At 37.6% G+C, this 24,075-nt stretch overlaps 1 protein-coding gene across 1 annotated transcript in view; it reads right to left on the reverse strand.

Moving 5' to 3' along the window:
* TEX15 (testis expressed 15, meiosis and synapsis associated) overlaps positions 1-24,075 on the reverse strand; it is an 87,866-nt gene that overhangs the window by 9,118 nt on the left and 54,673 nt on the right. The window contains 9 exon segments of the mRNA XM_079779371.1: positions 20-251; positions 254-429; positions 431-455; positions 458-541; positions 544-769; positions 775-7,070; positions 15,052-15,214; positions 18,566-18,712; positions 19,640-19,877. Of these exon segments, the coding sequence (XP_079635497.1) occupies positions 20-251; positions 254-429; positions 431-455; positions 458-541; positions 544-769; positions 775-7,070; positions 15,052-15,214; positions 18,566-18,712; positions 19,640-19,877 (7,587 nt within the window).

The raw sequence follows: 24,075 nt of genomic DNA on the forward strand, positions 1-24,075 counted from the left end.
CAGCATCAGCATTTGGCACAGGATAAAGGAAATGGTTAATTCAGCATTCTTAGCACATATCATCTTCATATGTTCAATAGTTTTCATGACTTTCACGATATGGGCCATTTTCCCTAAATCTTTCTGTGGGGCAGCCAATATACTTTTGAGCAGTGTAGAAAACTGATTGTAGTTGTGTTCTAACTCTGTCACAGTGCTTCCATAATTTATGCATGCTACGCATGGCACAAAGTCAATGTACGTGGAAACAGATACTCCGACTTCTTTACAAGTTTTTTAACTTCTGAGAGTTCTTTAAGTTCTCTTGAGAACAAACGAAGAGCGTATGAGCGATTAACAGCTTCATCATGTTTGTCGATAACATCCAGATCTTCCTTCAGTTCAGAAATAGCAGTCTCTATAACTTCCCAAAGGCAATCTGCTGAGTTTCTTTAAGAATGAAAAAGAAGCCATTTTTCTTGGCAGTGAACCAGCTCAGGAAGAAGTGACAAATCAAACCAAAGCATACCTCGAAACCGTTGTTTATCTAGTTTCTTTGCATTGAGTTTTTAAGAAAGTGAACTGTTTCTGAGAGCATGGCTATTTCAATATAGGTTTCAGCGGCTGCAGGTTTTAAAATTATGGCCTCATTGTTGTGGTTTTCGACCACATCCAAAACGTTTTCTTCTGTGATAAAAATATTCTCTCTGTTATCGTCTTGCAGCATGTGAAAATACTTTTTTAAACTTTCTAAGTGATTGGTACATCTCAAAGTGAGTTCCTGTAATTTTTAAAGTCTGCAAATTCAGTTTGATCCAATATTTCATTAATACAACAGATATCTGGATGTGAAAGCAAAGTACTGTTAAACTTACAGTTTTCTATGCTAACTGTTGCTTTGTTTATTAGGTCATCTGACTTTCTGGAAGCCACCATAGTATTCTCCTCAAGCCCAATACTGGAAATTTGTTCACTGCTTAATTCTTTAGACAATGTTTCATATATCTTTTGCAATTTAGCAAAAGAAGATTGATTCATCTTGAGTAGTGTTTCTTTATTTTTCTGTCCTGAGCATTTTTTGCTGATAGATTGTCTCTTCTCTTTCCAAACAAGGCTTTTCGCAGCATCAAAAAAGATATGTTCCAGACCATAAAGAGATATGTTAATACCTACTGCCTCATTGTTCTTGATAAAATTAACTTTTGAGGAGATCATTTCAATGATAATCCACAAATGGTCTCGTTTTCCTAGATGAGAATCAACTTTAGGAGAGTCTCCATACATACTGACCAGCTCTAAAGTACTTTTTCTTAAGGTTTCTAGGTCTCCTAAACTATCTCCGAAGTTAACTCCACAGGTAAATGGAACAGAAAGAGAAAAGTCAAAGCAATCAGAACAATGCCTCAAGATTGCTTCACACTCATTAACCTGTCGTTTGCATTTTAAGAATGCATAGTATGAATTTTCCTTTTTGGTGTCTTCTAATAAGTCAATTAATTGATCGTGATAGTTCTGCAACTCACAGAACGCATTATATTTTAGCCTTCCTTGAAAAGCAGGGTAGAAATTGGATTGTTGTTGAAATCCTCGTGGCCTGCCAAGCAGCTCACTGTACAATGCCTCATCATACCAAAGCAAGCTTCGGAATGTTGGTTCACCTCCTAAGAGCCTTTTTTTGTTTTCAATGAATTGAATAGTTTCCATCATCATTTGGAGATCTACCAAGGAGTCAACAGCACATGGTTTTAACTTCTGTTTGAAATTATTCCACAGGTTTTTTTCTACCAACAATTCTCTTGAAATCAAGATTTGCTCAAGTGAACATTCTTGCTTTCTTTCAAAAGCTTCAACAAATAAAGGGAGAATACTTTGACAAGTCTTAGTTTCTTCCTGTAGACTCTGCAAAGATGATGCTTCATCTGCCCTCCTTAAAATTTGAGCTAGCCTAGCTGGAAGATCTGAATGATTAACTGAGCAATGTTTTTCTTCTAATTGATTCATGTATGAAGTAGGCTTCTTCTGTGGAGTGGTGACTTTGGAGGTCTCAGAGTGAGCATGTAAAACGGGCATGTGATTCATTCCTAAAATGTCCGGTTGTGCGGTAGAATCAAACTGAGAGTCATTAACTTTAACCACCTCTTTTTCTCTTTTGTTAAGCTGATTAGAAACTGTATTATTCAAAGAAATTGCCTCACTCGTATTTTTAATGCTTAGATGAGGATCAATCAAGTTATTTTTAATTGTTTTCTCACTTAAATAGGGGGATTCTTCTAAAATCTTAGTCTTATACTCATTCCTAACAGTTGATCCTTTAGTCATACTTTTTGTGTGAACTGAATCTTGTGCTTTTTCGGTTTGTTTAACTTTCCACATTTTTCTGTCCGGAATGTCTTTCTTTGAAATACCTATTTTGGAAGAACCCTTTATATCATCTTTTAAAAGCAGAGAACTATCACTGGAAAAAGGTCTCTTCATTATATTTGCCCCATAACTTTTACTTTCTTCAGTTACTGGTATGAGATCCAACTCAGAATTCTCAGTAACATTTGTTTCATTCACATCTATAGGGATACAATTACTTGGAAAGCATTGTTCTGTCTTTAGAAGCTCCTTTCCACCACATTCTTGCTGATAGTGTGGTACATTGGTGGATCTTTCAAAAGAATCAATAGCCAAAGTCCTTTGTTTATCCAAATAAGGTTTTGAAGATTCTTCCTCATTATGTGCCACTGGAACACTTGATAACAACTGAGAAATGCTATTACACTTTTTGCTTATTGTCAGACTTTGATTTAATGGGTCCATAAGGACATTTCCTGTAATAGTATTTGGTTTGGAGCTTTCAGTAGGAGATGCCCATTTTTCTAGAAAATTTACTGCCCGGTTTCTTTTATAACCAGATAAAATAAGGTTATCTGGTTTGTAGTTATCAACATTCAAAAAGTGCTTCACATTTGATTCTAAGACCGAAATAACTATGTCAGTTTTCACCTTTGTGTGAGCTATACAAGTTGCATCATAATTTTTGTCTGAGCTAAAACGTACATTGTTTTCTTTTATGCAACTTAAAGATACTGAATTAGTTTTATTTATTATTTCATTAGCCTCAGCACTTTCTTTGATTGCATCTTTAGTATTATGTGCTAAGTGCTTCTCAGGCTTTCCATATTTATTAATGTTAGATAAAGATTTTATGCCAATCTGGTTTTCTTTTTTAGTGAGTTTTTCATCTGGGCAGTCTGAGGTTAACAGACACCCCGTTTTCCCAGAAAAGGATTGAAGTTCTGATGATCTTGGATTTCTCATACAGGCATTGTCGTAAGCTGACTGACTTGTACTTTGGGATGTGGAGCACAGAGTTAACTGTGATTCAGGATATTCTTGATCACAAAATTCTCTCACGTGAATAGTGGTGTGGCTTCTGGAGACACTGTTGGCCACATTTTTCTTAGAAAAACACTTTGTGATTCTCTTTCCACTTGTTCCATAAGACTGGTATTTTGATACATGAGTTAATGATTTATCAACTTCAAATCCCAAAGCTCTTTTCTCTCCTGGTTTGTCATATTTTCTTTTTGAGAAAAAATGCTTAGTGGAATAATATCTTCTTTCAGCAAAAGAACTATAACCTTGAAGGTCACAAATTTCCCAAAAATTATTGCATATTATTGAATATGATTTCGGTAATGGGCCCTTTCTTGAAGTCTCTCCCACTTTAGCTATAAGCTCCAAAGACGTGTTAACTCTTCTATGAGCTTTTTTTAAGTAAAGAAGAGCTCTGTCAAGTTTTTTGGAAAGGCATTTGCTTTTGCATAAAGATACTTCACTATTTAGAATATCCAGGACACTCCTAATGTGTTTTTCTGACTGTGAAAAGGTTTTGATTCGTCCTCTGGATAAGGAAGAAAAACATTCAGATGAGTTTTGATTAGTTAGCTTCCTCTTCTTCTCACAAATTTCATGATAGTGTACATTCTGGTCCCTAAAAGTTGTATGTGGCTTTCGTTTGCTAATTCTTGATTCTGTGTCTTTTTTACTTCTATTATCATTACAATCATTTTTTGACTTTGTAAAGAAACATCTGCTTTCTTTATTTATTGTTGTGACATTCGAAAGTTCAGTAAGCAAAGGTCCACTGTTTTGTTCTTCAGATGTGTGATTCATGAGTTTATTATGACTCAAGTCAAAAGAAAGTGAGATTTCAGATTTACTCACAAGTCCTGATTCTTGCCTTTTCTTACCAAATTCATCTTCACATGGGTAATCTGAATTTTCACTAGAACACTGGGAATAAATTTCTAATCCTGGAACTTTCCCTTCCTCCTCACATATTTCTGATTTCGTGGCTTCAGTTATATATTTGCAAAACGTGTCTTTCAATGCAAGGGACTCAACAGTGGAACTAAATCTTGTCATAATTATATTAGCAAGTGTAACTTGTAGATCTGGAAGTAAAATTGGGAAGAGCTCTGCTTCCTTTTCTTGTGTCGAGGAAGAATCAGCGTGAGGCTGATCACTATGCTCCCTTCTTGTGGTGCTTTTCAAAACTTCATTCTCCCCATTATTGCTTCCTAACAGACCTTCCCAATCAATACGAGACTTCAGAGTCTCATATGAGATCCCAAATTCATCATACAGTATACTTCCATGGCTATGAATATCTTGTTGAGATAGAAAAGCATTATCACACTGTTCTGATTCTACTTCAATTTCACTTTCCAATTCGAAATTTTGAAGAACTAAGTTGTCACTTATTGATTGATGAAATGCGTTGTGTAATTTGTCTTTATCCAGACCCATTTCACAATCAGAAACCCTATGCTTTACTAATAATCCCAAATCTGGACTCTCAGAACAAATTTCTTTAAACTTGTGTCTTTGGTGGTCTTCATGATTTGTGTCTAATGTGGGCACCATTGCATTATCTGTCTGTATTGCAGTATTTGAGTTTTTTTGCATTGAAGAATCTGAGATTTTGGGGTATACGGAAGTGAAATGTTCCACACTCCTTAGGGTATTTTGCATATCTTTTTGTTTTATGGCAGTGATAGTATCTTCAGTTTCCAATAATGTAGTTTCTGTTGGTCCATATTTCCCCCCCCAAGTCAAATACAATGTAGAAAATTCTTCAGAATTCAGAATTTCTACATTATTGTAATTTTTATTCTTCCACTTTTCATCTGTATTAATAAAATTTTTATTTGTATGAAAACCCAGCTTCTCATCTCCACATATATTTTCTGTGTTGTTTTCTGTAGATGAAGCAGTGTGGTCCTTGTTAGCCTCAGTTTGGCTTTCTTTATCATGATCTCTTTGTTCTTTGAAGTCATTCAGGTGTATATCATTATTCAACTGTGCATTATAGAACAGAGTATAATCTTGACCTTTATAGCCTAATTGAGAAGTTTCTTTACAGTCTCTTTGAATGTTTTCCAATGACACTGGATCACTTCCATTTTTCCTATGGACATATGTATGTTCTTTAGTTATGCTGTAATGTGAATTGTCATGAGCTATTTTAATGTCATGAGATGAAATAACTGTATCTATTGGCAGTTCTTTGGCCTGAGGAATGTCTTTTGCTTCCTGGAAAGCATCAGTTATAATGCTAATAGAGTTTTGATTTGTCTTTTTCAATTTCAGTTCCATTAGTTTTTGAGAAGTGGCAAAACTGGTATGAATGTTATCTTCATTCTGCCAACAGTGTTGAGAATGCTTTTGTGAAAGGCTTTCCACTCTTGGATTAAGAGCATTTTGTAATTCCAATGCTAGACAGCCTAGCTCATAGTTGTTCTTTGTGCTGGGTATAGAAGACTTTGATATTTCTAACTCTTGAGTGATTAACATTTGATCACATTTTTTCCCAAAAGAATCAAGATTTCCATCCTCTTTGCATTCTTCGTGCAAAAAAATGCGATTATCTACTGGACCGATTTTTGTTCCATTAGTACAATAATTATCAATCTCTTTCCACAAATTTTGATTTTCTACATGTTTGGAATTGTCTTCATGGCCAGTGAAATTTCTCACCTTTCCGATGTTTTGTATATACTCATGTATGCTTTCTTTCCTTTGGAATGGAACATCTGCAGACATTGTGTGACCAGTCTGACATACAGTTTTTAAGTTAGAAGACTGTGATTCCTGAGAAAGGTTTCTGTTATACCCTTTCGTACAAGTATTCATTGATTCATAAGAGTTATGTGCCTCACTATTTTGTTCAATTAAAAGTGGGAAGTTACTTCTCTGTTGGGATCTCTGGAAATTTTCCTCACTGTGTTTTTGGTTCTCAACTTCTGAAACTACATTTGACAAACACATTGGGAAGGAAAAATTGCCTTGGTCCTGAAATTGTCCTGCCATGGTAATTTTATTGGGAGTTGTATAATCACAATTCTTAGAGCTCATGTTATGAGCTTGAGATTGTGAATCATCAAAAGAAAGTTTGGAGCAAGGAGCACCCAAACAATTAGTAAGAATAGCATCATCACCAGGCATGACTTCAGATGAGGAGGCAGAATTAGTTGGCATAGATAGGTTTATTTCAGAATTAACAAAATCTAAACTCTTCTTCAATGGCAATCTCTCATTTAAACCTGTACTATTATGTTTTTCCATGCTTTCTTCTCTCCTCGTAAGTCTTGGGTCTTTGATGAGTTTTGAAGTAATAACTGTGCTTGAGCCAATATTGTTATGGGGAAAAGCAGGAGGAATACCACTTAAAATATTTTTAAGATATGTCAAATTTAACAAGAGGTCACCATTAACACTTTCTCTGGTATCACTGGGAATAAATGAAAGACCTGAATCATATGCCTGTACTTCAGAAGTATCTTTACATTCTTTTAACTTGTGCTTCATCTGTCCATTGTATGTTTCAAGTACAGAAATGTTTCCATCTTGTACATTTTCATAGGAACTAGAATTATTTGAGTTGGGAGAGTTTATATCTGAATTTAGTGCATCGCACGGACAGTTTTCCTGAACAAATGTATTCACAGGTTTCCTGAAATGCTCATAGATGATTGTAGCATCTTTTCCTTTTCCAATTCTTTTGGCCACAGTACAGTTATTCAGAGAGCATGTTCTTTCTGTGAAAATAAAAAGAAAACAAGCAAACATAGGAAGAAAAAGTATTTCTACAGTAAACTCTATTAAATAGAAGTAAATTTATATAAAATAAAAAAAGATCCCAAATAGCCGTAGCAATCTTAAGAAGAACAAAGTTGGAGGGAACACAATATCAGATATCAAGTTATACTACAAAGCCACTGTACTCAAAATAGCCTGGTACTAGCACATAAATAGGCATATAGAGCAATGAAACAGAACAGAGAACCCAGAAATGGACCCAATTAATATTTGACAAAGGAGGCAAGAGCATACAATGGAGTTAAGATAGTCTCTTCAATAAATGGTATTGAGAAAATTGGACAGATATGTGCAAAAAAATGAAACTAGACCATCAACTTACACCATACACAAAAAGAAATTCAAAATGGATAAAAGATTTAAATGTAAGATGTGAAACCATAAAAATCTTAGAAGAAACCATAGGCAGCAAAATCTCAGACATCTCTCATAGCAATATGTTTGCCGATACATCTCCTAGGACAGTGGTCGGCAAACTGCGGCTCGCGAGCCGAGGTTTGCCGCTCTGTTGACTAATGAATTTGCCGACCACTGGGACAGGGGCTTAATCACAAGGAACAACAACAGCCTGTAATTATTGGAATCTAGAGTCTAGGTCAGTGGTCGGCAAACTCACTAGTCAACAGAGCGGCAAACCGCGGCTGGCTAGCCGCACGTGGCTTGCGAGCCGCAGTTTGCCGACCACTGACCTAGGACGATGGAAACTAATGAGAAAATAAACAAATGGGACTACATAAGAAAAAAAAGCTTCTGCACAGCAAAAGAGATCAATAAAATAACAAGAGAGCCCATTGTCTAGGAGAATATATTTGCCAATGATACATCCGATAAGGGGTTAATCTCCAAAATTAAAAAATGGGCAAAGGACATAAGTAGACCCTTCTCCAAAGTAGACACACAGAAGGCCAAAAGGCATATGAAAAATGCTCAAAGTCACTAACCATCCGACAGATGCAAATCAAAACGACAATGAATTACCACCTCACACCTGTCAGAATGGCTGTCAAGTAGTGTTAGTGAGGATATGGAGAAAAGGGAACCCTCACACACTGCTGGTGGGAATGCAGATGGGCACAGCCTCTGTGGAAAACAGTATGGAGTTTCCTCAAAAAATTAAAAATGGAACTACCATTTGACCCAGTGATTCCACTTCTAAGAATATGTCCCAAGAATTCAGAAACACCCATCAGAGAGAATATATGCACCCCTATGTTCATAGCAGCACAATTTACAACAGTTAAGATTTGGAAACAGCCTAAGTGCTCATCAGCAGATGAATGGATTAAAAAGCTGTGGTACATCTGTACAATGGAATACTATGCAGCTGGAAAAAAGAAAGACCTCTTACCATTTGCAATAGCATGGTTGGACCTAGAGAGCATTATGTTAAGCAAAATAAGCCTACCAGAGAAATATAAGTATCACATGATCTTACTCATGTGTGGAATTCTAATGAACAACATAAACTGGTGAACAAAAACAGATCCAGAGACATACAAACATCGAACAGACTATCACACTTCAAGAGGGAAGGCAGGGGAGGGTGAAGGGGAAGAGGAGATTAACCAATGAATTCATATGCATATATGCTTAACCTATAGTCACAAATAGGTGGTGAAGGCCTTTGGGGGCAATGAGGTGGAGGGGGCAATAGGGGAAAAAGGGACATATGTAATACTTTAAACAATAAAGATTTATTAAAATAAAGAAAGACTATATGCACCCCTATGTGCATAGCAGCACAATTTATAATAGCTAAGATTTGGAAACAGCCTAAGTGCCCATCAGATGAATGGATTAAAAAACTGTGGTGCATCTATGCAATGGAATATTATGCAGCTGTAAAAAAGAAAGAACTCTTACTATTTGCAACAGCATGGATGGACTTGGAGAGCATTATGCTAAGTGAAATAAGCCAGTCAGAGAAAGCTAAGTATCACATGATCTCACGCATATGTGGAATCTAATGAGCATCATAAACTGATAAACAAAAATAGATCCAGAGACATAAAAGCATCAAACAGACTGTCAAACCTCAGAGGGAAGGCAGGGGAGGGTGGGTGGGTGGAAGAAATCAACCAATTAACTTGTATGCATATATGCATAACCCATGGACACAGATAATAGGGTAGTGATGGCCTGGGTTGGGGGATGGGGGCAGGTTGGGAGAGGTCAATGGGGGGAAAAAGGGGACATATGTAATACTTTCAACAATAAAGATTATAAATAAATAAATAAATAACACTAAAATAAAAGAGAACTTGGAAAACTATGGTTTTGATTTAACTGAAAGTCAGCAAAATATAAAAGATAATACACCTGGGTTTTCTGTTAAAGGGCTGGGAATGTTAGAATAGGTACTGAAATAACGATATACATAGTAAAAAGACATAAAATAAACAACTTTAATTGAAAGTTCTTCAAATAACCTACTGATGGTTAAACTATGTTCTCAGAAGAAAAAGCAGGGCGAGAAGAGGATGAGTAACAAGTCAATAAAGTAAAATGATGGAGCATGTAACTGTCCTTAAGACCTTACTAAAGAAAATAGCTGCCATAAAAAATTTGGATTCTGTCAAATACTAAGAAATAGAGAAATTAAGTAGGAATAAAAACATGTTGCTCATTGACTAGGTATTCTCATATTAATTTCCTATATTCAGAGATTTAATAGTATCTAATTATTAATAGACAACATTGTCTCCCTCTATCTACTGTTACCCTGTTTTATTTTCCTCTACCACTGGAGAACAAAAAACAGAAAGGGAAGGGGAATGAGGTGGAGAAATAAGGAATAAGAGACCAAAAAGGTTCCACAGCCCTAGTTGGGTTGCTCAGTTGGTTGGAGCGTTGTCCAGTACACCAAAAGATTCTGGGTTCAATTCCCGGTCAGGTACATACCTAGGTTTCAGGTTCGATCCCTGGTCAAAGTGCATACAGGAGGCAACCAATCGATGATATTCATTCATTCACCCTCTGATTCTCCCTCTGATATTCTCTCTCTCTCTCTCTCTCTCTCTCTCTCTCTCTCTCTCTCTCTCTCGGAATAAAACCTCAGCTGAAGATTAAAAAAGAAAAGTTCCACAAAATCTTTCCCAGGAGCCAAAAGCAAACTGCTACCCACTGTTGCATAGTGAAATAAGTATTCCTGCAAACAATATATGTAAATAAAACCAAATTTTCTTTATAATTTATAAAAATATATTCCTAAAATTTCATAAAGAACTTCATGCAATTTTATAATAACAAAGGAACTTAAAAAGTGCATATTTAGCAAGTAAAATGTTCAGAGAGCATTCAAAGCTAAGTAATACCATAAAATACCTTTATTAAGACAAATTAATGATGAGAAATTGCTTCTGAGATTTATGACATATATAAAATTATAATCATATCACTGGGAAGTACCATGAGGTTGTTTTTCACAATATATTAAAGATTGGTTTGTTGAAAACTTCTAAATTCTATAGTCATTTGTGATTATATTTTTTAAGTTTAGTAAGCTATAGTAGAAATATGACCACAAATAAAAATGTACTTCTTAAGAGGGAACTATCAGAAGGGAAAATAAAAAAGGGTAAATTCCCTATATACCTTCTTATATCAAAATAAAATCAAATTCAGTGTAAATTAATAAAGACCATAAAAGTATTACAATAAAACCTGGAGGGGTAGTTTTATAGCCTTGTGATAGAAAGTATGTCAGAAGAACAAAAATTAAAAAAATGAAGTCAATTACATACAAATTAAGTATTTTAAAAGGCCAAAATGCACAATAAACAAAATTCAGAAGAATAAACTGGTAAAACATGTATTCTGAATGATAAAACTTAATACATAATTGTAAATGTTAGAATACATGAAGTATATGGAAATCTTCAAAAGATTAACAAAAAGAAAACAATAGAAAAGTGGGTAAAATACATAAACCCCTTCAAAAAAATCATGGATTAAAGTTTCAACAAACATGAAAAGATGTCCAACCCCACTAAGCAAACAAGATTCCTATTTAAAAGCTTTTTAGATTGGTAAAGATTTTGAATGATAATAAATACTCTGCATATGTAAGCACTCTTTTATACTGTTTAAAAACTGGTACTAATTTCTGGAAAAGTAAATCTACAGTATTTATCAAAATGTAATGTATAATCATCTATACCCAGCAAATACATTTTTACAATTTATTCTTCTGAAATACTTGTTCTAATACTCAAGATATAAACACAAGAATTTTTAGTACTGGCCAAATTTTGGTCTGTTTGGGCCTAATAAACTCTGCTGGCCTCATCCTGACAACTCTGAGACCCCGCCCCACCACAAAGGCTTGCAGCGTCTCCCCTGGAAGGGTGGCAGTTAGAAATAGAAATAGTACACCCTGGGACATTTTCTGAGTGGCCTCAACCCCAACACGGGCACTGAATTTGAACCTGTATCAGTCTGGTGAACACCACTTGCTCCTACCTGGTGACTCACTGAGAATCTACCTCATGCAACTTGAATACCACCAGAGGCTATTTCAGTGACTGAGTTGGCAAACAGAGGCGGATCTTCGAGTGCCTTGGGACATTTGCTGACCTGTCCCTGGGCCCTGGTGTTGGTAAAAGCTTACCTTGGTGCACAGTTTGGTCCTTCCCATGTATGCAACAGGCGCAGCAGAGGTAGCCACAAACTGTGGATTGCTTTGTAACTCCAAACAGGTTGCCCAGGTCCAGTCACAGGAAGCATCTGACATTGGCCTACATTAGAGTCACTCCCAAGAGGCCCCAGAACCAACACACCCAAGTGGCCAGACAATATCAGAACAGATCCAATGACCTCCACCAGGGGCATATCCAAAGGAAGCTCTTGGCAGACACCAGACCCTGCTGAAGCACATTCTGCTTCTTGTGGTTAGCACCTGCAGAGCAGCTCATACACTGTAGTTGGGGTCGATCCTCATAGTCAGCCTGAGGGTCTACTCTATGCATGAACAAGCCAATAGCAATCAGGACTCAATGACAACAGAAGCCCACGTAACCCAAACAAGGGATATTCCTGGAGCACCCAGAGCAAGGGATCAAGGAGACTGTGCCACTGTGTCCCACATAACACGTACTACATAAGGCCACCCTGCCAAAACTGGGAGGCATAGCAGATCTACTTAATACATACAAAGAAACAAAAGAGGCAGCCAAATGGGGAGACAAAGAAACAGGCCCTAAATAAAAGAACGGGAGACATCTCCAGAAAAAGAGCTAAATGAAATGGAGGCAAGCAATTAACGAGGTATAGAGTTCAAAAAAATTGTTATAAGGATGCACAATGAAACATTTCAACAAAGGGATGAACATAGATTGCTGGGTGGAAAAGATGAAGGGATTAAGCAAAAATGAAACAAAATACAAACTCATAGACACAGACAACAGTATGGTTAGAGGGGAAGTGGGGTAGAGAGGGGTAGAAGATGGTAAAAGAGAGATAGATGATGATGGAAAGAGACTTGAATTTGGGTGGTGAACACAATATACAGATGATATATTATAGAATTATATACCTGAAACCTATACAATTTTATTAACCAATGTCACTACAATAAATTCAATAAAAATTAAAAAGTAAAAAGAAAGAATGAACCCAGTAGGAAAAAAATTGTTTAGTATAATAATCCAAGATGGCTGAAACCTATCAGAGTAATTAAATCATATGGCACATCAATAATTATAGCAGTAGAAGTACCATGTGCATATGCTATAACAAATGCCCTAGAAAAAGAATCGTCATGCAGCTATTACAAAAATTAAGATAGATTACTACAAAAAGAAAACCAACTGAATAGGAGAACATATTTACCAATAATACATTTGATAAGGGGTTAATATCCAAAATTTATCAAGAACTCATACAACTCAATACCAATAAAATAAATAATCCAATTGAAAATGAGCAGAGAACCTGAATAGACACTTCTCCAAAGAGGACATACAGATGGCCAATAGACGGATGAAAAGATATTCAATGACACTAATCATCAGAGAAATGCAAATTAACCCTTTGCACTCGCTTGCTTTTTTCTCTATTCCTTTGTTCTACTCGGGATTTAATTTTTTAAATACCCCAGATTTTACAAAGCGCGGCTGTAGAATAAAAAACTGGAGTTTCTTTTCATACAAACTTATTTGGATTTTTTTATATTTCAAATTATTGATACATTCGAAGAGTATAAAAAGAGCTGCTACCGATGCTAACCGTGTCGAGTCACACTCAACATCCGAGTGCAAAAGATTAAAAGCACAATAAGGTATCACCTCATACCTATCGGAAAGGCTATCATCAATAAATCCATAAATAAGTATTAGTGAGAATATGGAGAAAATGGAACTCTCATGTACTGTTGGTGGGAATACAGATTTTTGCAGCCACTACGGAAAACAGTATGAAGGGTACTCAAAAAATTAAAAATGAATCTGCCTTATGACCCAGTGATTCCACTGCTGGGCATTTATCCGAAGAAACATAAAACACTAATTCAAAAGAATATATGCACCCCTATGTTTATTGCAGTGTTATTTACAATAGCCAGGATATGGAAGCAACCAAAGTGCCCATCAATAGATAAGTGGATAAAAAAGCTGTGGTACGTAAATACAATTAAATATTATTCAGACATAAAAAAAGAATGAAATTTTACCAATAGCATGAATGGACTTAGTTGGTATTATGCTTAGTGAATGAGTCAGAGAAAGACAAGTACCATATGATTTCACTTACTAGTAAATGTGGAATCTACAGACCAAATAAATGAACAAACAGAACTGAGACTCAGAGAGATTAGACAGATGTTTGCCAGAGAGGAATGGGGTAGAGGGACTGAGCGAAAAAGGTGAAGGGATTAAGAAGTATGTATTGGTATTTATAAAATTGTCACGGGGATACAAAGTATTGCATAGGGAATATAGTCAATAATATTGTAGTTACTATGCATGGTGCCAGGTGGGTACTGGAAATATCGGGGGGAACACTTTGCAAAGTATATGACTGTCTAACCACTATGCTGTACACCTGAAACTATCCTATATAGACATATATAGATATATATAGATATATATAGATATAGATATACACACATACATATATATATACACACACACATACATACATATATATGGGACATTATTGCATAAAAAGGAATGAAGTACTGATACATACTACAATATGCAAGAACTTTGAAAACACTAGTAAGTGAAAGTCTCCAGTCACAAAAGGCTACATATTTGACTTCACTTACATAAAATGCCAGAAAGACAAATATATATATATAGACAGAAGCAAATTCGTGATTGCTTATGGGTAGGGGGACTGAGGGGAAAGGGATATGATAGCTTTTAAAGGGTACAGTGTTTCTTTTAGAGGTAATAGTAATAACATATCACACTCACTAGGCTAGCAGAAACAAATGTTTTTTTAGGTGTATGTATTGGCAAGGATGTAAATGTGTAACCTGATGCAACCACTTTTGAAAACTGACATCGTCTTTGAATTACCTTGCAAATTCCTGATGTGGTTATATACTCTACAGAAAATCTCTTGCACATATATGCACTGAGACAATTAACATGAATGTTTAAAATAGCAATGTCTGGAATATGAATAAAACTAGAAAGTGTCTAAATATCCCCAGAAGAATAGTGTATAGTCAGAAAATGGAATAATGTGTGTATATACACATCTGAATGAAAATACTACAGATATACATCAATATGGAAGAATCACACAAATATATTGAGCAAAAGAAGCCACAAAAATATCTGCAATACAGAAATTAAAAATAAAGCACAACAACAATTTTGCTTAGAGATTCATAATGTATTAAAAATAATATCCAAAAAATCTAAGACCAGCACAAATACTAACTACCGAAGCAGAATAATATATGTATCTTACCAGCCCTCTTAGGAAATCCTGTTGAAAGGAATCTCAAAGATGTCATAAGGTGTCCATTACCTACTTTTTGACCAATAAATTTTACTGTCGCTATTGCATATGGAAGACACTGCCTAGGTTTATCTACTGGTTCTGAAAATTCATTGTATTCATAGAAGTATACCTGCAAAATAAAGAACATTTTTATGCCGATTAATTTTAAGACTTGAATAAGCTCATATTTAAAAAAAATTATGTAACTGCATGATATTATTTATTCATGTTTCCATATACTACTCCCTCTTCATGCTTTCTTCAACCTTTTTTTTGTGTGAAGATGTATGAATTTTCCCCCCACAACGTATTTTTTTCCTTGTTAAACTACCAATGGTACCAGAAGCAGACACAATATGTTTTTAGATTTAAAAAGTATTTTGCCACTCAAAGTTTTTTTGCATATGCTGTGAATACTATACCATATTTTATTTGGTTGGAAAAGTTAACTAGGGCCCTAGCTGGTTTGGCTCAGTGGATAGAGCGTTGGCCTGTAGACTGAAGGGTCCCAGGTTCAATTCTGGTCAAAGGTGCATGCCAGGGTTAGGGGCATGATTCCCAGTAGGGGGTGTGCAGGAGGCAGCCAATCAATGATTCTCTCTCATCATTGATGTTTCTTCTATCTATCTCTCTCTCCCTTTACCTTCCTCTCTGAAATATATATATACATACATACACACACACACACACACACACATATATATGTGTGTGTGTGTGTATATATATATATATATATATATATATATATATATATATATATGTATATATATATATATATATATATTAAAGCCTAATATGCAAAGTGTCCCCTTGGGCATTTGATCGCTTGCTATGACCTGCGCTGACCACCAGAGGACAGCACGGAATGAAGGCAGGCCCCGACTAGCAGCCAGCAGCCAGCAGCCAGCAGCCACTAGGGACCCTGCAGGGGTCTATATACTAGAGGCCCGGTGCATGAAATTCATGCACGGGGGGGGGATGTCCCTCAGCCTAGTCTGCATCCTCTCCAATCTGGCACTCTCTCCAATCTGGGACCCCTCGAGGGTCAGACATCCCTCTCACAATCCAGGACTGCTGGCTCCCAACTGCTCGCCTGCCTGCCTGCCTGATTGCCCCTAACTGCTTCTGCCTGCCAGCCTGATCACCCCCTAACCACTCACCTGCCAGCCTGATTGACGCGTAACTGCTCCCCTGCCCGCCTGGTCGCCCCCAACTGCCCTCCCCTGCAGACCTGGTTGTTCCCAACTGCCCTCCCCTGCAGGCCTGGTACCACCCAACTGCACTCCCCTGCAGGCCTGGTTCCCCCCAAATGTCCTCCCCTACAGACCTGGTCACTCTCAACTGCCCTCCCTGCAGGCCTGGTACACCCCAAACTGCCTTCATTTGCAGGCCTGATCACCCCCAACTGCCCTCCCCTGCAGGCCTGGTCGCTCCCAACTGACCTCCTCTGCAGGCCTGGTCGCCCCCAACTGCCCTCCTCTGCAGGCCTCGTCGCCCCCAACTGCCCTCCCCTGCAGGCCTGGTCCTTCCCAACTGCCCTCCCCTGCTGGCCATCTTGTGGTGGCCATCTTGTGTCCACATGGGGGTGGCCATCTTGTGTGTTGGGGTGATGGTCAATTTGCATATTACTCTTTTATTAGATAGGATATTAAAAGCTAATTAGAAAAATAAGCATAGCTTAATGCATTTTACATATGGGAGCATATATATATATTAGAGCAGCGGTTGCCAATAGGTGGTCCGTGGACCACTGGTGGTCTATGAAGTCCGAAAGTTTGGTGACCGCTGTACTAGAGGCCCAATATATAAAATTCATGCACGGGTGTGGTCCCTAGGCCTGGCTGATGATTGAAGCACGAGTGTCTGGTGTGGAAGGGCAGGTCCCAGATGACCTCTGGGCCCTGGGCAGCACCTGGGGCCCCAGGCCCCTACACACTCCCCTCCGCCTGAGTCATGGCACCCGAGTCCCCATGTGCAGATGCGGTGAATGCTGCAGGACGCAGCAGGCCGGGATGCAGCATGGGCCTCTGGGCCTCCCAGTTGTGCTGCATGGAAGCCAGGCAGGCAGCGTGTTCTCTTCCAGCCGGCCTCACAGACTGGCACCTGTATCACCTGGAAGAGGCCATGTGGGTATGGGGTGGGCTCCTTGAGGATGCCCATTACCTGAGCACAGGGGGCTTACCTGGCGCGTGAGCCCTGGTGTCCCCAGGGGAGTGAGAGCGAGCTCGGCAGACACCCCTCATTCTCTCCACACTTCTGTCCCTGTCATCCCCACCCCCAGGTAGCCGGCGAGAAGTCACAGCCCCCTGGCCGGGCACCGGATCCCACATCGCCAACACCTGCCATGTTCTGCGCCGCCCCGTGGTGGTCAGTGCACATCATAGTAAGTGGTCAAACTTCCGGTTGAACAACCGCCCGAGGGGACAATTTGCATATTAGACTTTTATTATATAGGATTTCTAGAAGATTTAACTTCATTTAATCATATTTTACCTAATAATAGACAAACATGTAAATTGACTGTACCTCCGCTACACCACCAGCCAATCAGGAGTGATATGCAAATCAACCCAACAAATATGGTGGCTAATTTGCATACACTGAGTGACGGGGCAGGCGTTCTGCCCCACTCCCAGTCTCTCAGGGCTTCTGGGCAGTGTGGGAAGGCGGGGGTGGAGCGGAAAGAGGCGGCTCCTGGAGCAGAAAGAGGCTGCTCCGGGGCCTGAGTGGAAAGGGGCTGGGCCAGAGTGGAAAGGCGGTGCCAGCTGCCAAGGAAAGGAAAGCCCATTCTAGCATGAATCTTTGTGCATCGGGCTTCTAGTATATGTTTATAAATAGTATGTGTTATATAATTTAATCTTCTGTAGAAGATTAAAGGTCTACTGTCTCAGTAATACAAGACAGAAAATAATAATTTCACATGTACTGACCAATATAAGTCACTTCTCCTTTTGTCAAGTACAAAGAATCGGTAACATTATTTCAAAATAGCTTTGTTTGCATTCTTTGCGAGACAGAAATTAACCTATGGAACATCTAAATAAAAGCAGACACTGTACTTTGCCCTGGTTGCATGGCTCAGTTGGTTGGAGCATCGTCCTGTTTACTGAAAGGCTGCGGGTTCAATCACCAGGTCAGGTTGCATATAGGAGGCAAGCAATCGATGTTTCTCTCTCTTCCCCCCTTCCCTTCTCTCTAAAATCAATGAAGCATATTCTCAGGTGAGGATTTAAAAAAAAAAGGCAGACACTATACTTTGAACAAAGTTAAATATAAATCTGAAAGCCTTTCTACTAAAATTCTCAGGTAAGTATTAAAACATCTTTCATTATTTATTTATTTAAGATCATATTATATTAAATGAATTAAGGGATTTTCCTTTAGTATTTTGGGAAGTTATTTTAAGTCTTGTATCATACAACGTGAAGCATGTGACTTTCGTGACTTTCAAGTAGTCAAATGAACTAAAACATTAACATACTGCTGAATTGTAGGCTTGTAGCTCAATGGTATCTTTCAGAGAAGGTGTATTTTTTGACATATGGCAATCAAAGTTAGGACAAGGATCCAAAGAAACTTTGTTTTTATCCACTGAAGGCTGAATTTTCTTCACTTTTCCAAAGAGAACCTTGAAAAAAAAAAAGGCAAAAAGAAGGTCTGTAAAAATACACCAAAACACTTTAAACTTTCATACACAGAGAGTTGTGAAGCAAGCTCTGTTTTAAAGAAAGAAGTATGAAAGAGCTCTTTAGTATGTTCCAAATTTTCTAAAATTAGCATGTATTACTTTTTAACATAAAAATAAATTAGGCCTTATGAATTTGATAGTATTTGAGGTCTAAAACTGTAAGAAAGTATACCAAATGAATCAATGATTTTACATGAATATACACACATCCTAAGTTATACAACTGAGCATCCTGCTTAGCTTCTGTGATTTTAGTAATCTTGGCAAAGCTGCAATTAACCAAAAAGTATATATTAATTAATTCGTTGATGCTTAAGATTTGACTGTAAGATTTACTATTTTCAATTTTGAGTAATTTTAGACTTTCAGAAAAGTTGAAAAAACAGTTCAGAGTTCCCATATACCTGTATCCAGCTTTTCCTAATGTCAACATCTTACATAAGCATGGCAAAATTATCCAAACTAAAAAATTAGCATTTTGCAATACTATTAACTAAAATAAGCAATAGGAGTTTAGAACTTTAGTGTAAGCCAGAATAATTCTAATCAATGTTTTGAGGAAGGACATTTAAAATATTCTGACATTAATTATGGTCTGAACAAGAGAAAGGACGATGATCAATTAGGACAGGAAAAAAATATACACTGGGAAGACAAAGATGATAAAGGCTGCCTTTGCTTACTTGGAGTTTTAGTTTATGCTGCACACCCTACCAGAGTCAGATAGGTGGAAATTTTGAATGATGCTGATGATGACAGTAATAATTATTATTTGTTTTACATAATGTAACTTAATAATAATTCATATGTTCAGTCAATTTAAAAGAAACTGAATATAATATTTAATATTTGTTATAGACTACCTACCTTAAAAATTATAATACTTTCTACATTAATGCTTCTACTATGAGCATAATTCAAGGCAACATCAACATGTCTAAACATATAAACTCCAAGAAGAGGATTTCCTAGTATCTTCAATGTCGACGCTTTGGTACTTATCCCATTCTTATAGATCTCAGCCACATCCCTCTGAGGAAGTGCTAAAAAGCAGAACTGTTCTTCTAGTTCTCTGCCATGTCTTCCATTCTCACGCATCTCTGTCCTAAAGCAAAACAAACAACATGTAGTTAAATGAGAATAACAATAGAATTTTTAAGTAGAAAATCAACATTCCAGCTTACTACAGTTAGGAAACAAGACAATTATTGATAACATTCAGAGGTGACTGTATCCTATGGAAACAAGTTAGGCTGAAAATTATATAAGGAAGAAATTCAAGAAGTAGTTAGAAATTCAAGTAGTAGTTATAAACTATATTTTGTTTAGGCCAGTGTTAATAAGGGCTAACATTTCCTGAATGCTGCTAATACGCCCAACACTGTTAAGACTTACACTTTACATGCATTTTGTCATTTGTTCTCAATTCCTCCAACACTGAATTACTATTATTATTATACTACTAAAGGCCCGGTGCATGAAATTCGTGCACGGGGGAAGGGGGGGGCGGTGTCCGTCAGCCCATCCTGCACCCTCTCCAATCTGGGACCCCTCGAGGGCAGTTGGACATACCTCTCACAATCCAGGACTTCTGGCTCCTAACTGCTCGCCTGCCTGCCTCATTGCCCCTAACCGCTTCTGCCTGCCAGCCTGATTGCCCCTAGCTGCCCTCCCCTGCTGGCCCGATTGCCCCTAACTGCCCTCCTCTGCCAGCTCGGTCACCCCTAAATGCCCTCCCCTGCAGGCCTGATCGCCCACAACTGCCCTCCCCTGCTGGTCATCTTGTGGTGGCCATCTTGTGTCCACATGGGGGCAGCCATTTTTGACCACATGGGGGTGGCCATCTTGTGTGTTGGAATGATGGTCAATTTGCATATTACTCTTTTATTAGATAGGATTATTGTTATACACCTTTCTAAAAAAAATCGTCACCTGAGGATATTTTCTCCATTGCTTTTCAGAGAGAGTGGAAAGGAGGGAGGGAGGGGGAGAGGGAGAGAGAAAAACATCCATGTGAGAGAGACACATTGATTGATTGCCTCCCTCAGGAGCCCCGATCAGGCTGGGGATTGAACCTGCAACTTTAGTGCTCGGGCTGATCCTCTAACTACTTAGCAATACCAGCCAGGGCTGTTATACACATTTTTAAAAAGAGGAATATGATGTTCAAAGAGTTGAAACTTGCCAAAGTAGCAAAGTGACAGAGTTGGAATTGCATATGCCAATTTTGTCCATTAAGTTCCAGAGCTCAAATTCTTACTTATTTGTGTTATGGAGGAAAGAATATGCATTTCTTAAACACATATATTGAGAGAGACACGTACACACATATACATATATATGGTCAATTATTAGGGAATTCTTCAGGGATCTAAGATAACAGCTGGCAGAAAAAAGTGAGAATTTGATTACACACCCCTAACTTAGTAGTAAGAAAAATCATCCTCAGAAAAGGTTACAATCTAAACTACAGGTACTCTTGAAATTCTGACTATAATAAAGAATCACTTAAAAAAAATACCATCCCCCTTCAATTGGCAGATTAGATAGGGAATTCTATATGGCTTGCTTATGTGGCAGCGGTTCAATCACTCGGACAGAAATGTGATGCCAAATGATTGTCAACAATGGAGAACCTACAGGACCTAGAAAATAATGTGTATACCACAAAAGAAAAATTGATCTTGAAAACCACATGCTACCAATATTTATTTCCTCGAATACCACTCACAGAATTTATGTAAAGTATACTATGCACATTAGCATATTAATATTTATTTTATTTGCAAGAATGACTCATCATTAATAGTAAACAGGGCTACAAAACACATGGCAACAGTTACAATCAAGACAAACTGATTAGATCATGACCACTTTTCTCTCAGTTCCTAGGAATGTCAACCTTAACTTTCAATTCCACCAGTCATCACTTCCTGATCTTGCTTTCAAAATGACATCAGTAGATTCTGTGAAACACTAAGATCTCTATGTTAATTGTTAAAGTTTAATTCTCACAGAAGTATTATAATAATTTTTGTAATACCAATTTCTCAACTGATTTTTCTTAGGATCTGGAAAAACATTAACTTTTTTCAGAAGTTAATGCCTGGAAGGACTGCCTAGAAGGTTCCAGTATTTGCTCAGAGAGTTAATGTTTTCCCACATGGAAACACTAACAACTAGCACAAAGGATGGGAGGGAGAGAGGAAACTGAAATATAATGGGTAAGGCTTTTACTTACACAGCAGGGTTTCTCAACAGTGGTACCACTGATATTTTGGGCTGAATAATTCTTTGTGTTAACTAGTCATCTTACTGGTTAAACATTATGTCCTCTTTAAGGGATTGAATAGAATGGAAAAAAAAAAAATCAACAAAGATCTGACTCAGGGGTCCAAAAACCTGTATAACTAAAGTAGAAAAATGTTCTCTGGAGTTTTGTATTGGTAATCTTATCTAATAAAAGAGAAACATGCAAATTGACCGTACCTCCACTACGCCCACCAGCCATGCCCACCAGCCAATCAGGAGCAAATTAATCCAACCAAGATGGCGGTTAAGTTGCATATCTAGGCACAGAGCGAAGACTGAAGACAGCGTAGAAGGAAGCCAAGCGCTACAGAAGGGATCAAAGCTGTGGAGAAGCAAGCAAGCGGGGGGGGGGGGGGGTGGAGAAGGGAGGGAAGCAGGCAAGGCGGGGGCGGGGGGGGCAGGGGCGGGGGGGGGGGAGAAGGGAGGGAAGCAGGTGGGGCAGCAGAGACTGCCGTAGGAAGCCCTATTGCAGGAATCTTCCTGCAACAGGCCTCTAGTAATACTAATAAGAAGTTCTTTGTAGTTTTCACAATGACATTGGGGAAAAATTAGGACTAAATATGACTTAGATAATAAAAATGACCAATAAAGAATTAGCCTTTAGAACTATAGGTCAAAAAAGTTTTGTAAAAGGTTGACTTTTTGCAGTGACTCAAAACTACAATCTATGTCAGTTTGTCAAGTGACAGAAGCTCTAGTTTCAAGACCTCCATTTCAGAGATGATAGGTAAAATGAATCTAAATAGTCTTTTGTGTTTATAGTAACATGTAATCAGATAAGAATATGAGTGACTACTACATACAAAGTGCTCTATTACTAAGAGACATTAATACCCATCAGAGTCTATGCTAATAGGGTATTTATATTATCTTAAGTATAAAAACTAGATAAGAGTTAAGAATAATTTTCCAAAAATGTTTTCTCATGTTTTTATGCATCAATGCTAATGAGAAATAAATGTCACAATTTGTCAGCCCCTGAACCTTACACATACTTTAAGCTCTGGAGTTGAACTTTCCATATCAATCTAGCACTCAAGTGTTAACTTCATAGGTAGATATACTCTTGATTGTGGGTTGGTCATTATTTTTATTTTTATTTATTTTTAAAAATATTTTTATTGATTTCAGAGAAGGGAGAGGGAGAGATAGAAACATCAATGACGAGAGAGTATCACTGATCGGCTGCCTCCTGCACGCCCCCTACTGGGGATCGAGCCCGCAACCTATTGCATGTGCCCTTGACCGGAATCGAACCCAGGACTCCTCAGTCTGCAGGCTGACGCTCTATCCACTGAGCAAAATCAGCTAGGGCTATTTTTATTATTTTTTAAATGTTGAATTTAACTTTATTTTTATTGATTCTGTTTTTCTGGGTATGACTTGTGTTAATGTTTAAAAATTTATCTTTATTGTTGGAAGTATTACAGATGTCCCATTTTACCTCCCACTGATCAGGCTCTCTTCCACCCTGCCCCTGCCCACCTTGGTCATTATTTTTAAACCACTATTTTATTAAATATTAAGTAAATAAGTATGTAAGATTTATATAAGAGCGCTTACATTGATAAAGAAGTTACATATAAGTTAACATAACACAACAAATGAGTGATAGAGACAGGATTAGAATCTTGGATGTCTTTTGGAAGACCATGAACTTATAACTGTGCTATCATGATGTCTATATATTGAAACCAACTACAACAGAGTACAAGGTATAAGTTCCTCAAATAGAATGCCTATGTCACAGTTAATTACATTACATAATAGGTTCCAAAGATAACTTGTATAGTAGGTAATGGATAATTTGCATGAGTAAATGAAATACCAGAAGTATCATTATCTCCAAGTTTAATTGGAAACAAAAGAATGCTCTTTAGCTATAGCTACTGGTTATGCATCTACTGGTGGTGCCGAGAGGAGAGAATGAAAGCATTCAATTCAAATTAAGAATTATTTTTTTTAGGAAATAATTAAAGAAAATGCACTTG

The sequence above is a fragment of the Cnephaeus nilssonii genome (assembly GCF_951640355.1).
Source record: "Cnephaeus nilssonii genome assembly, chromosome: 8".
NCBI classification, from domain to species: Eukaryota; Metazoa; Chordata; class Mammalia; order Chiroptera; family Vespertilionidae; genus Cnephaeus; species Cnephaeus nilssonii.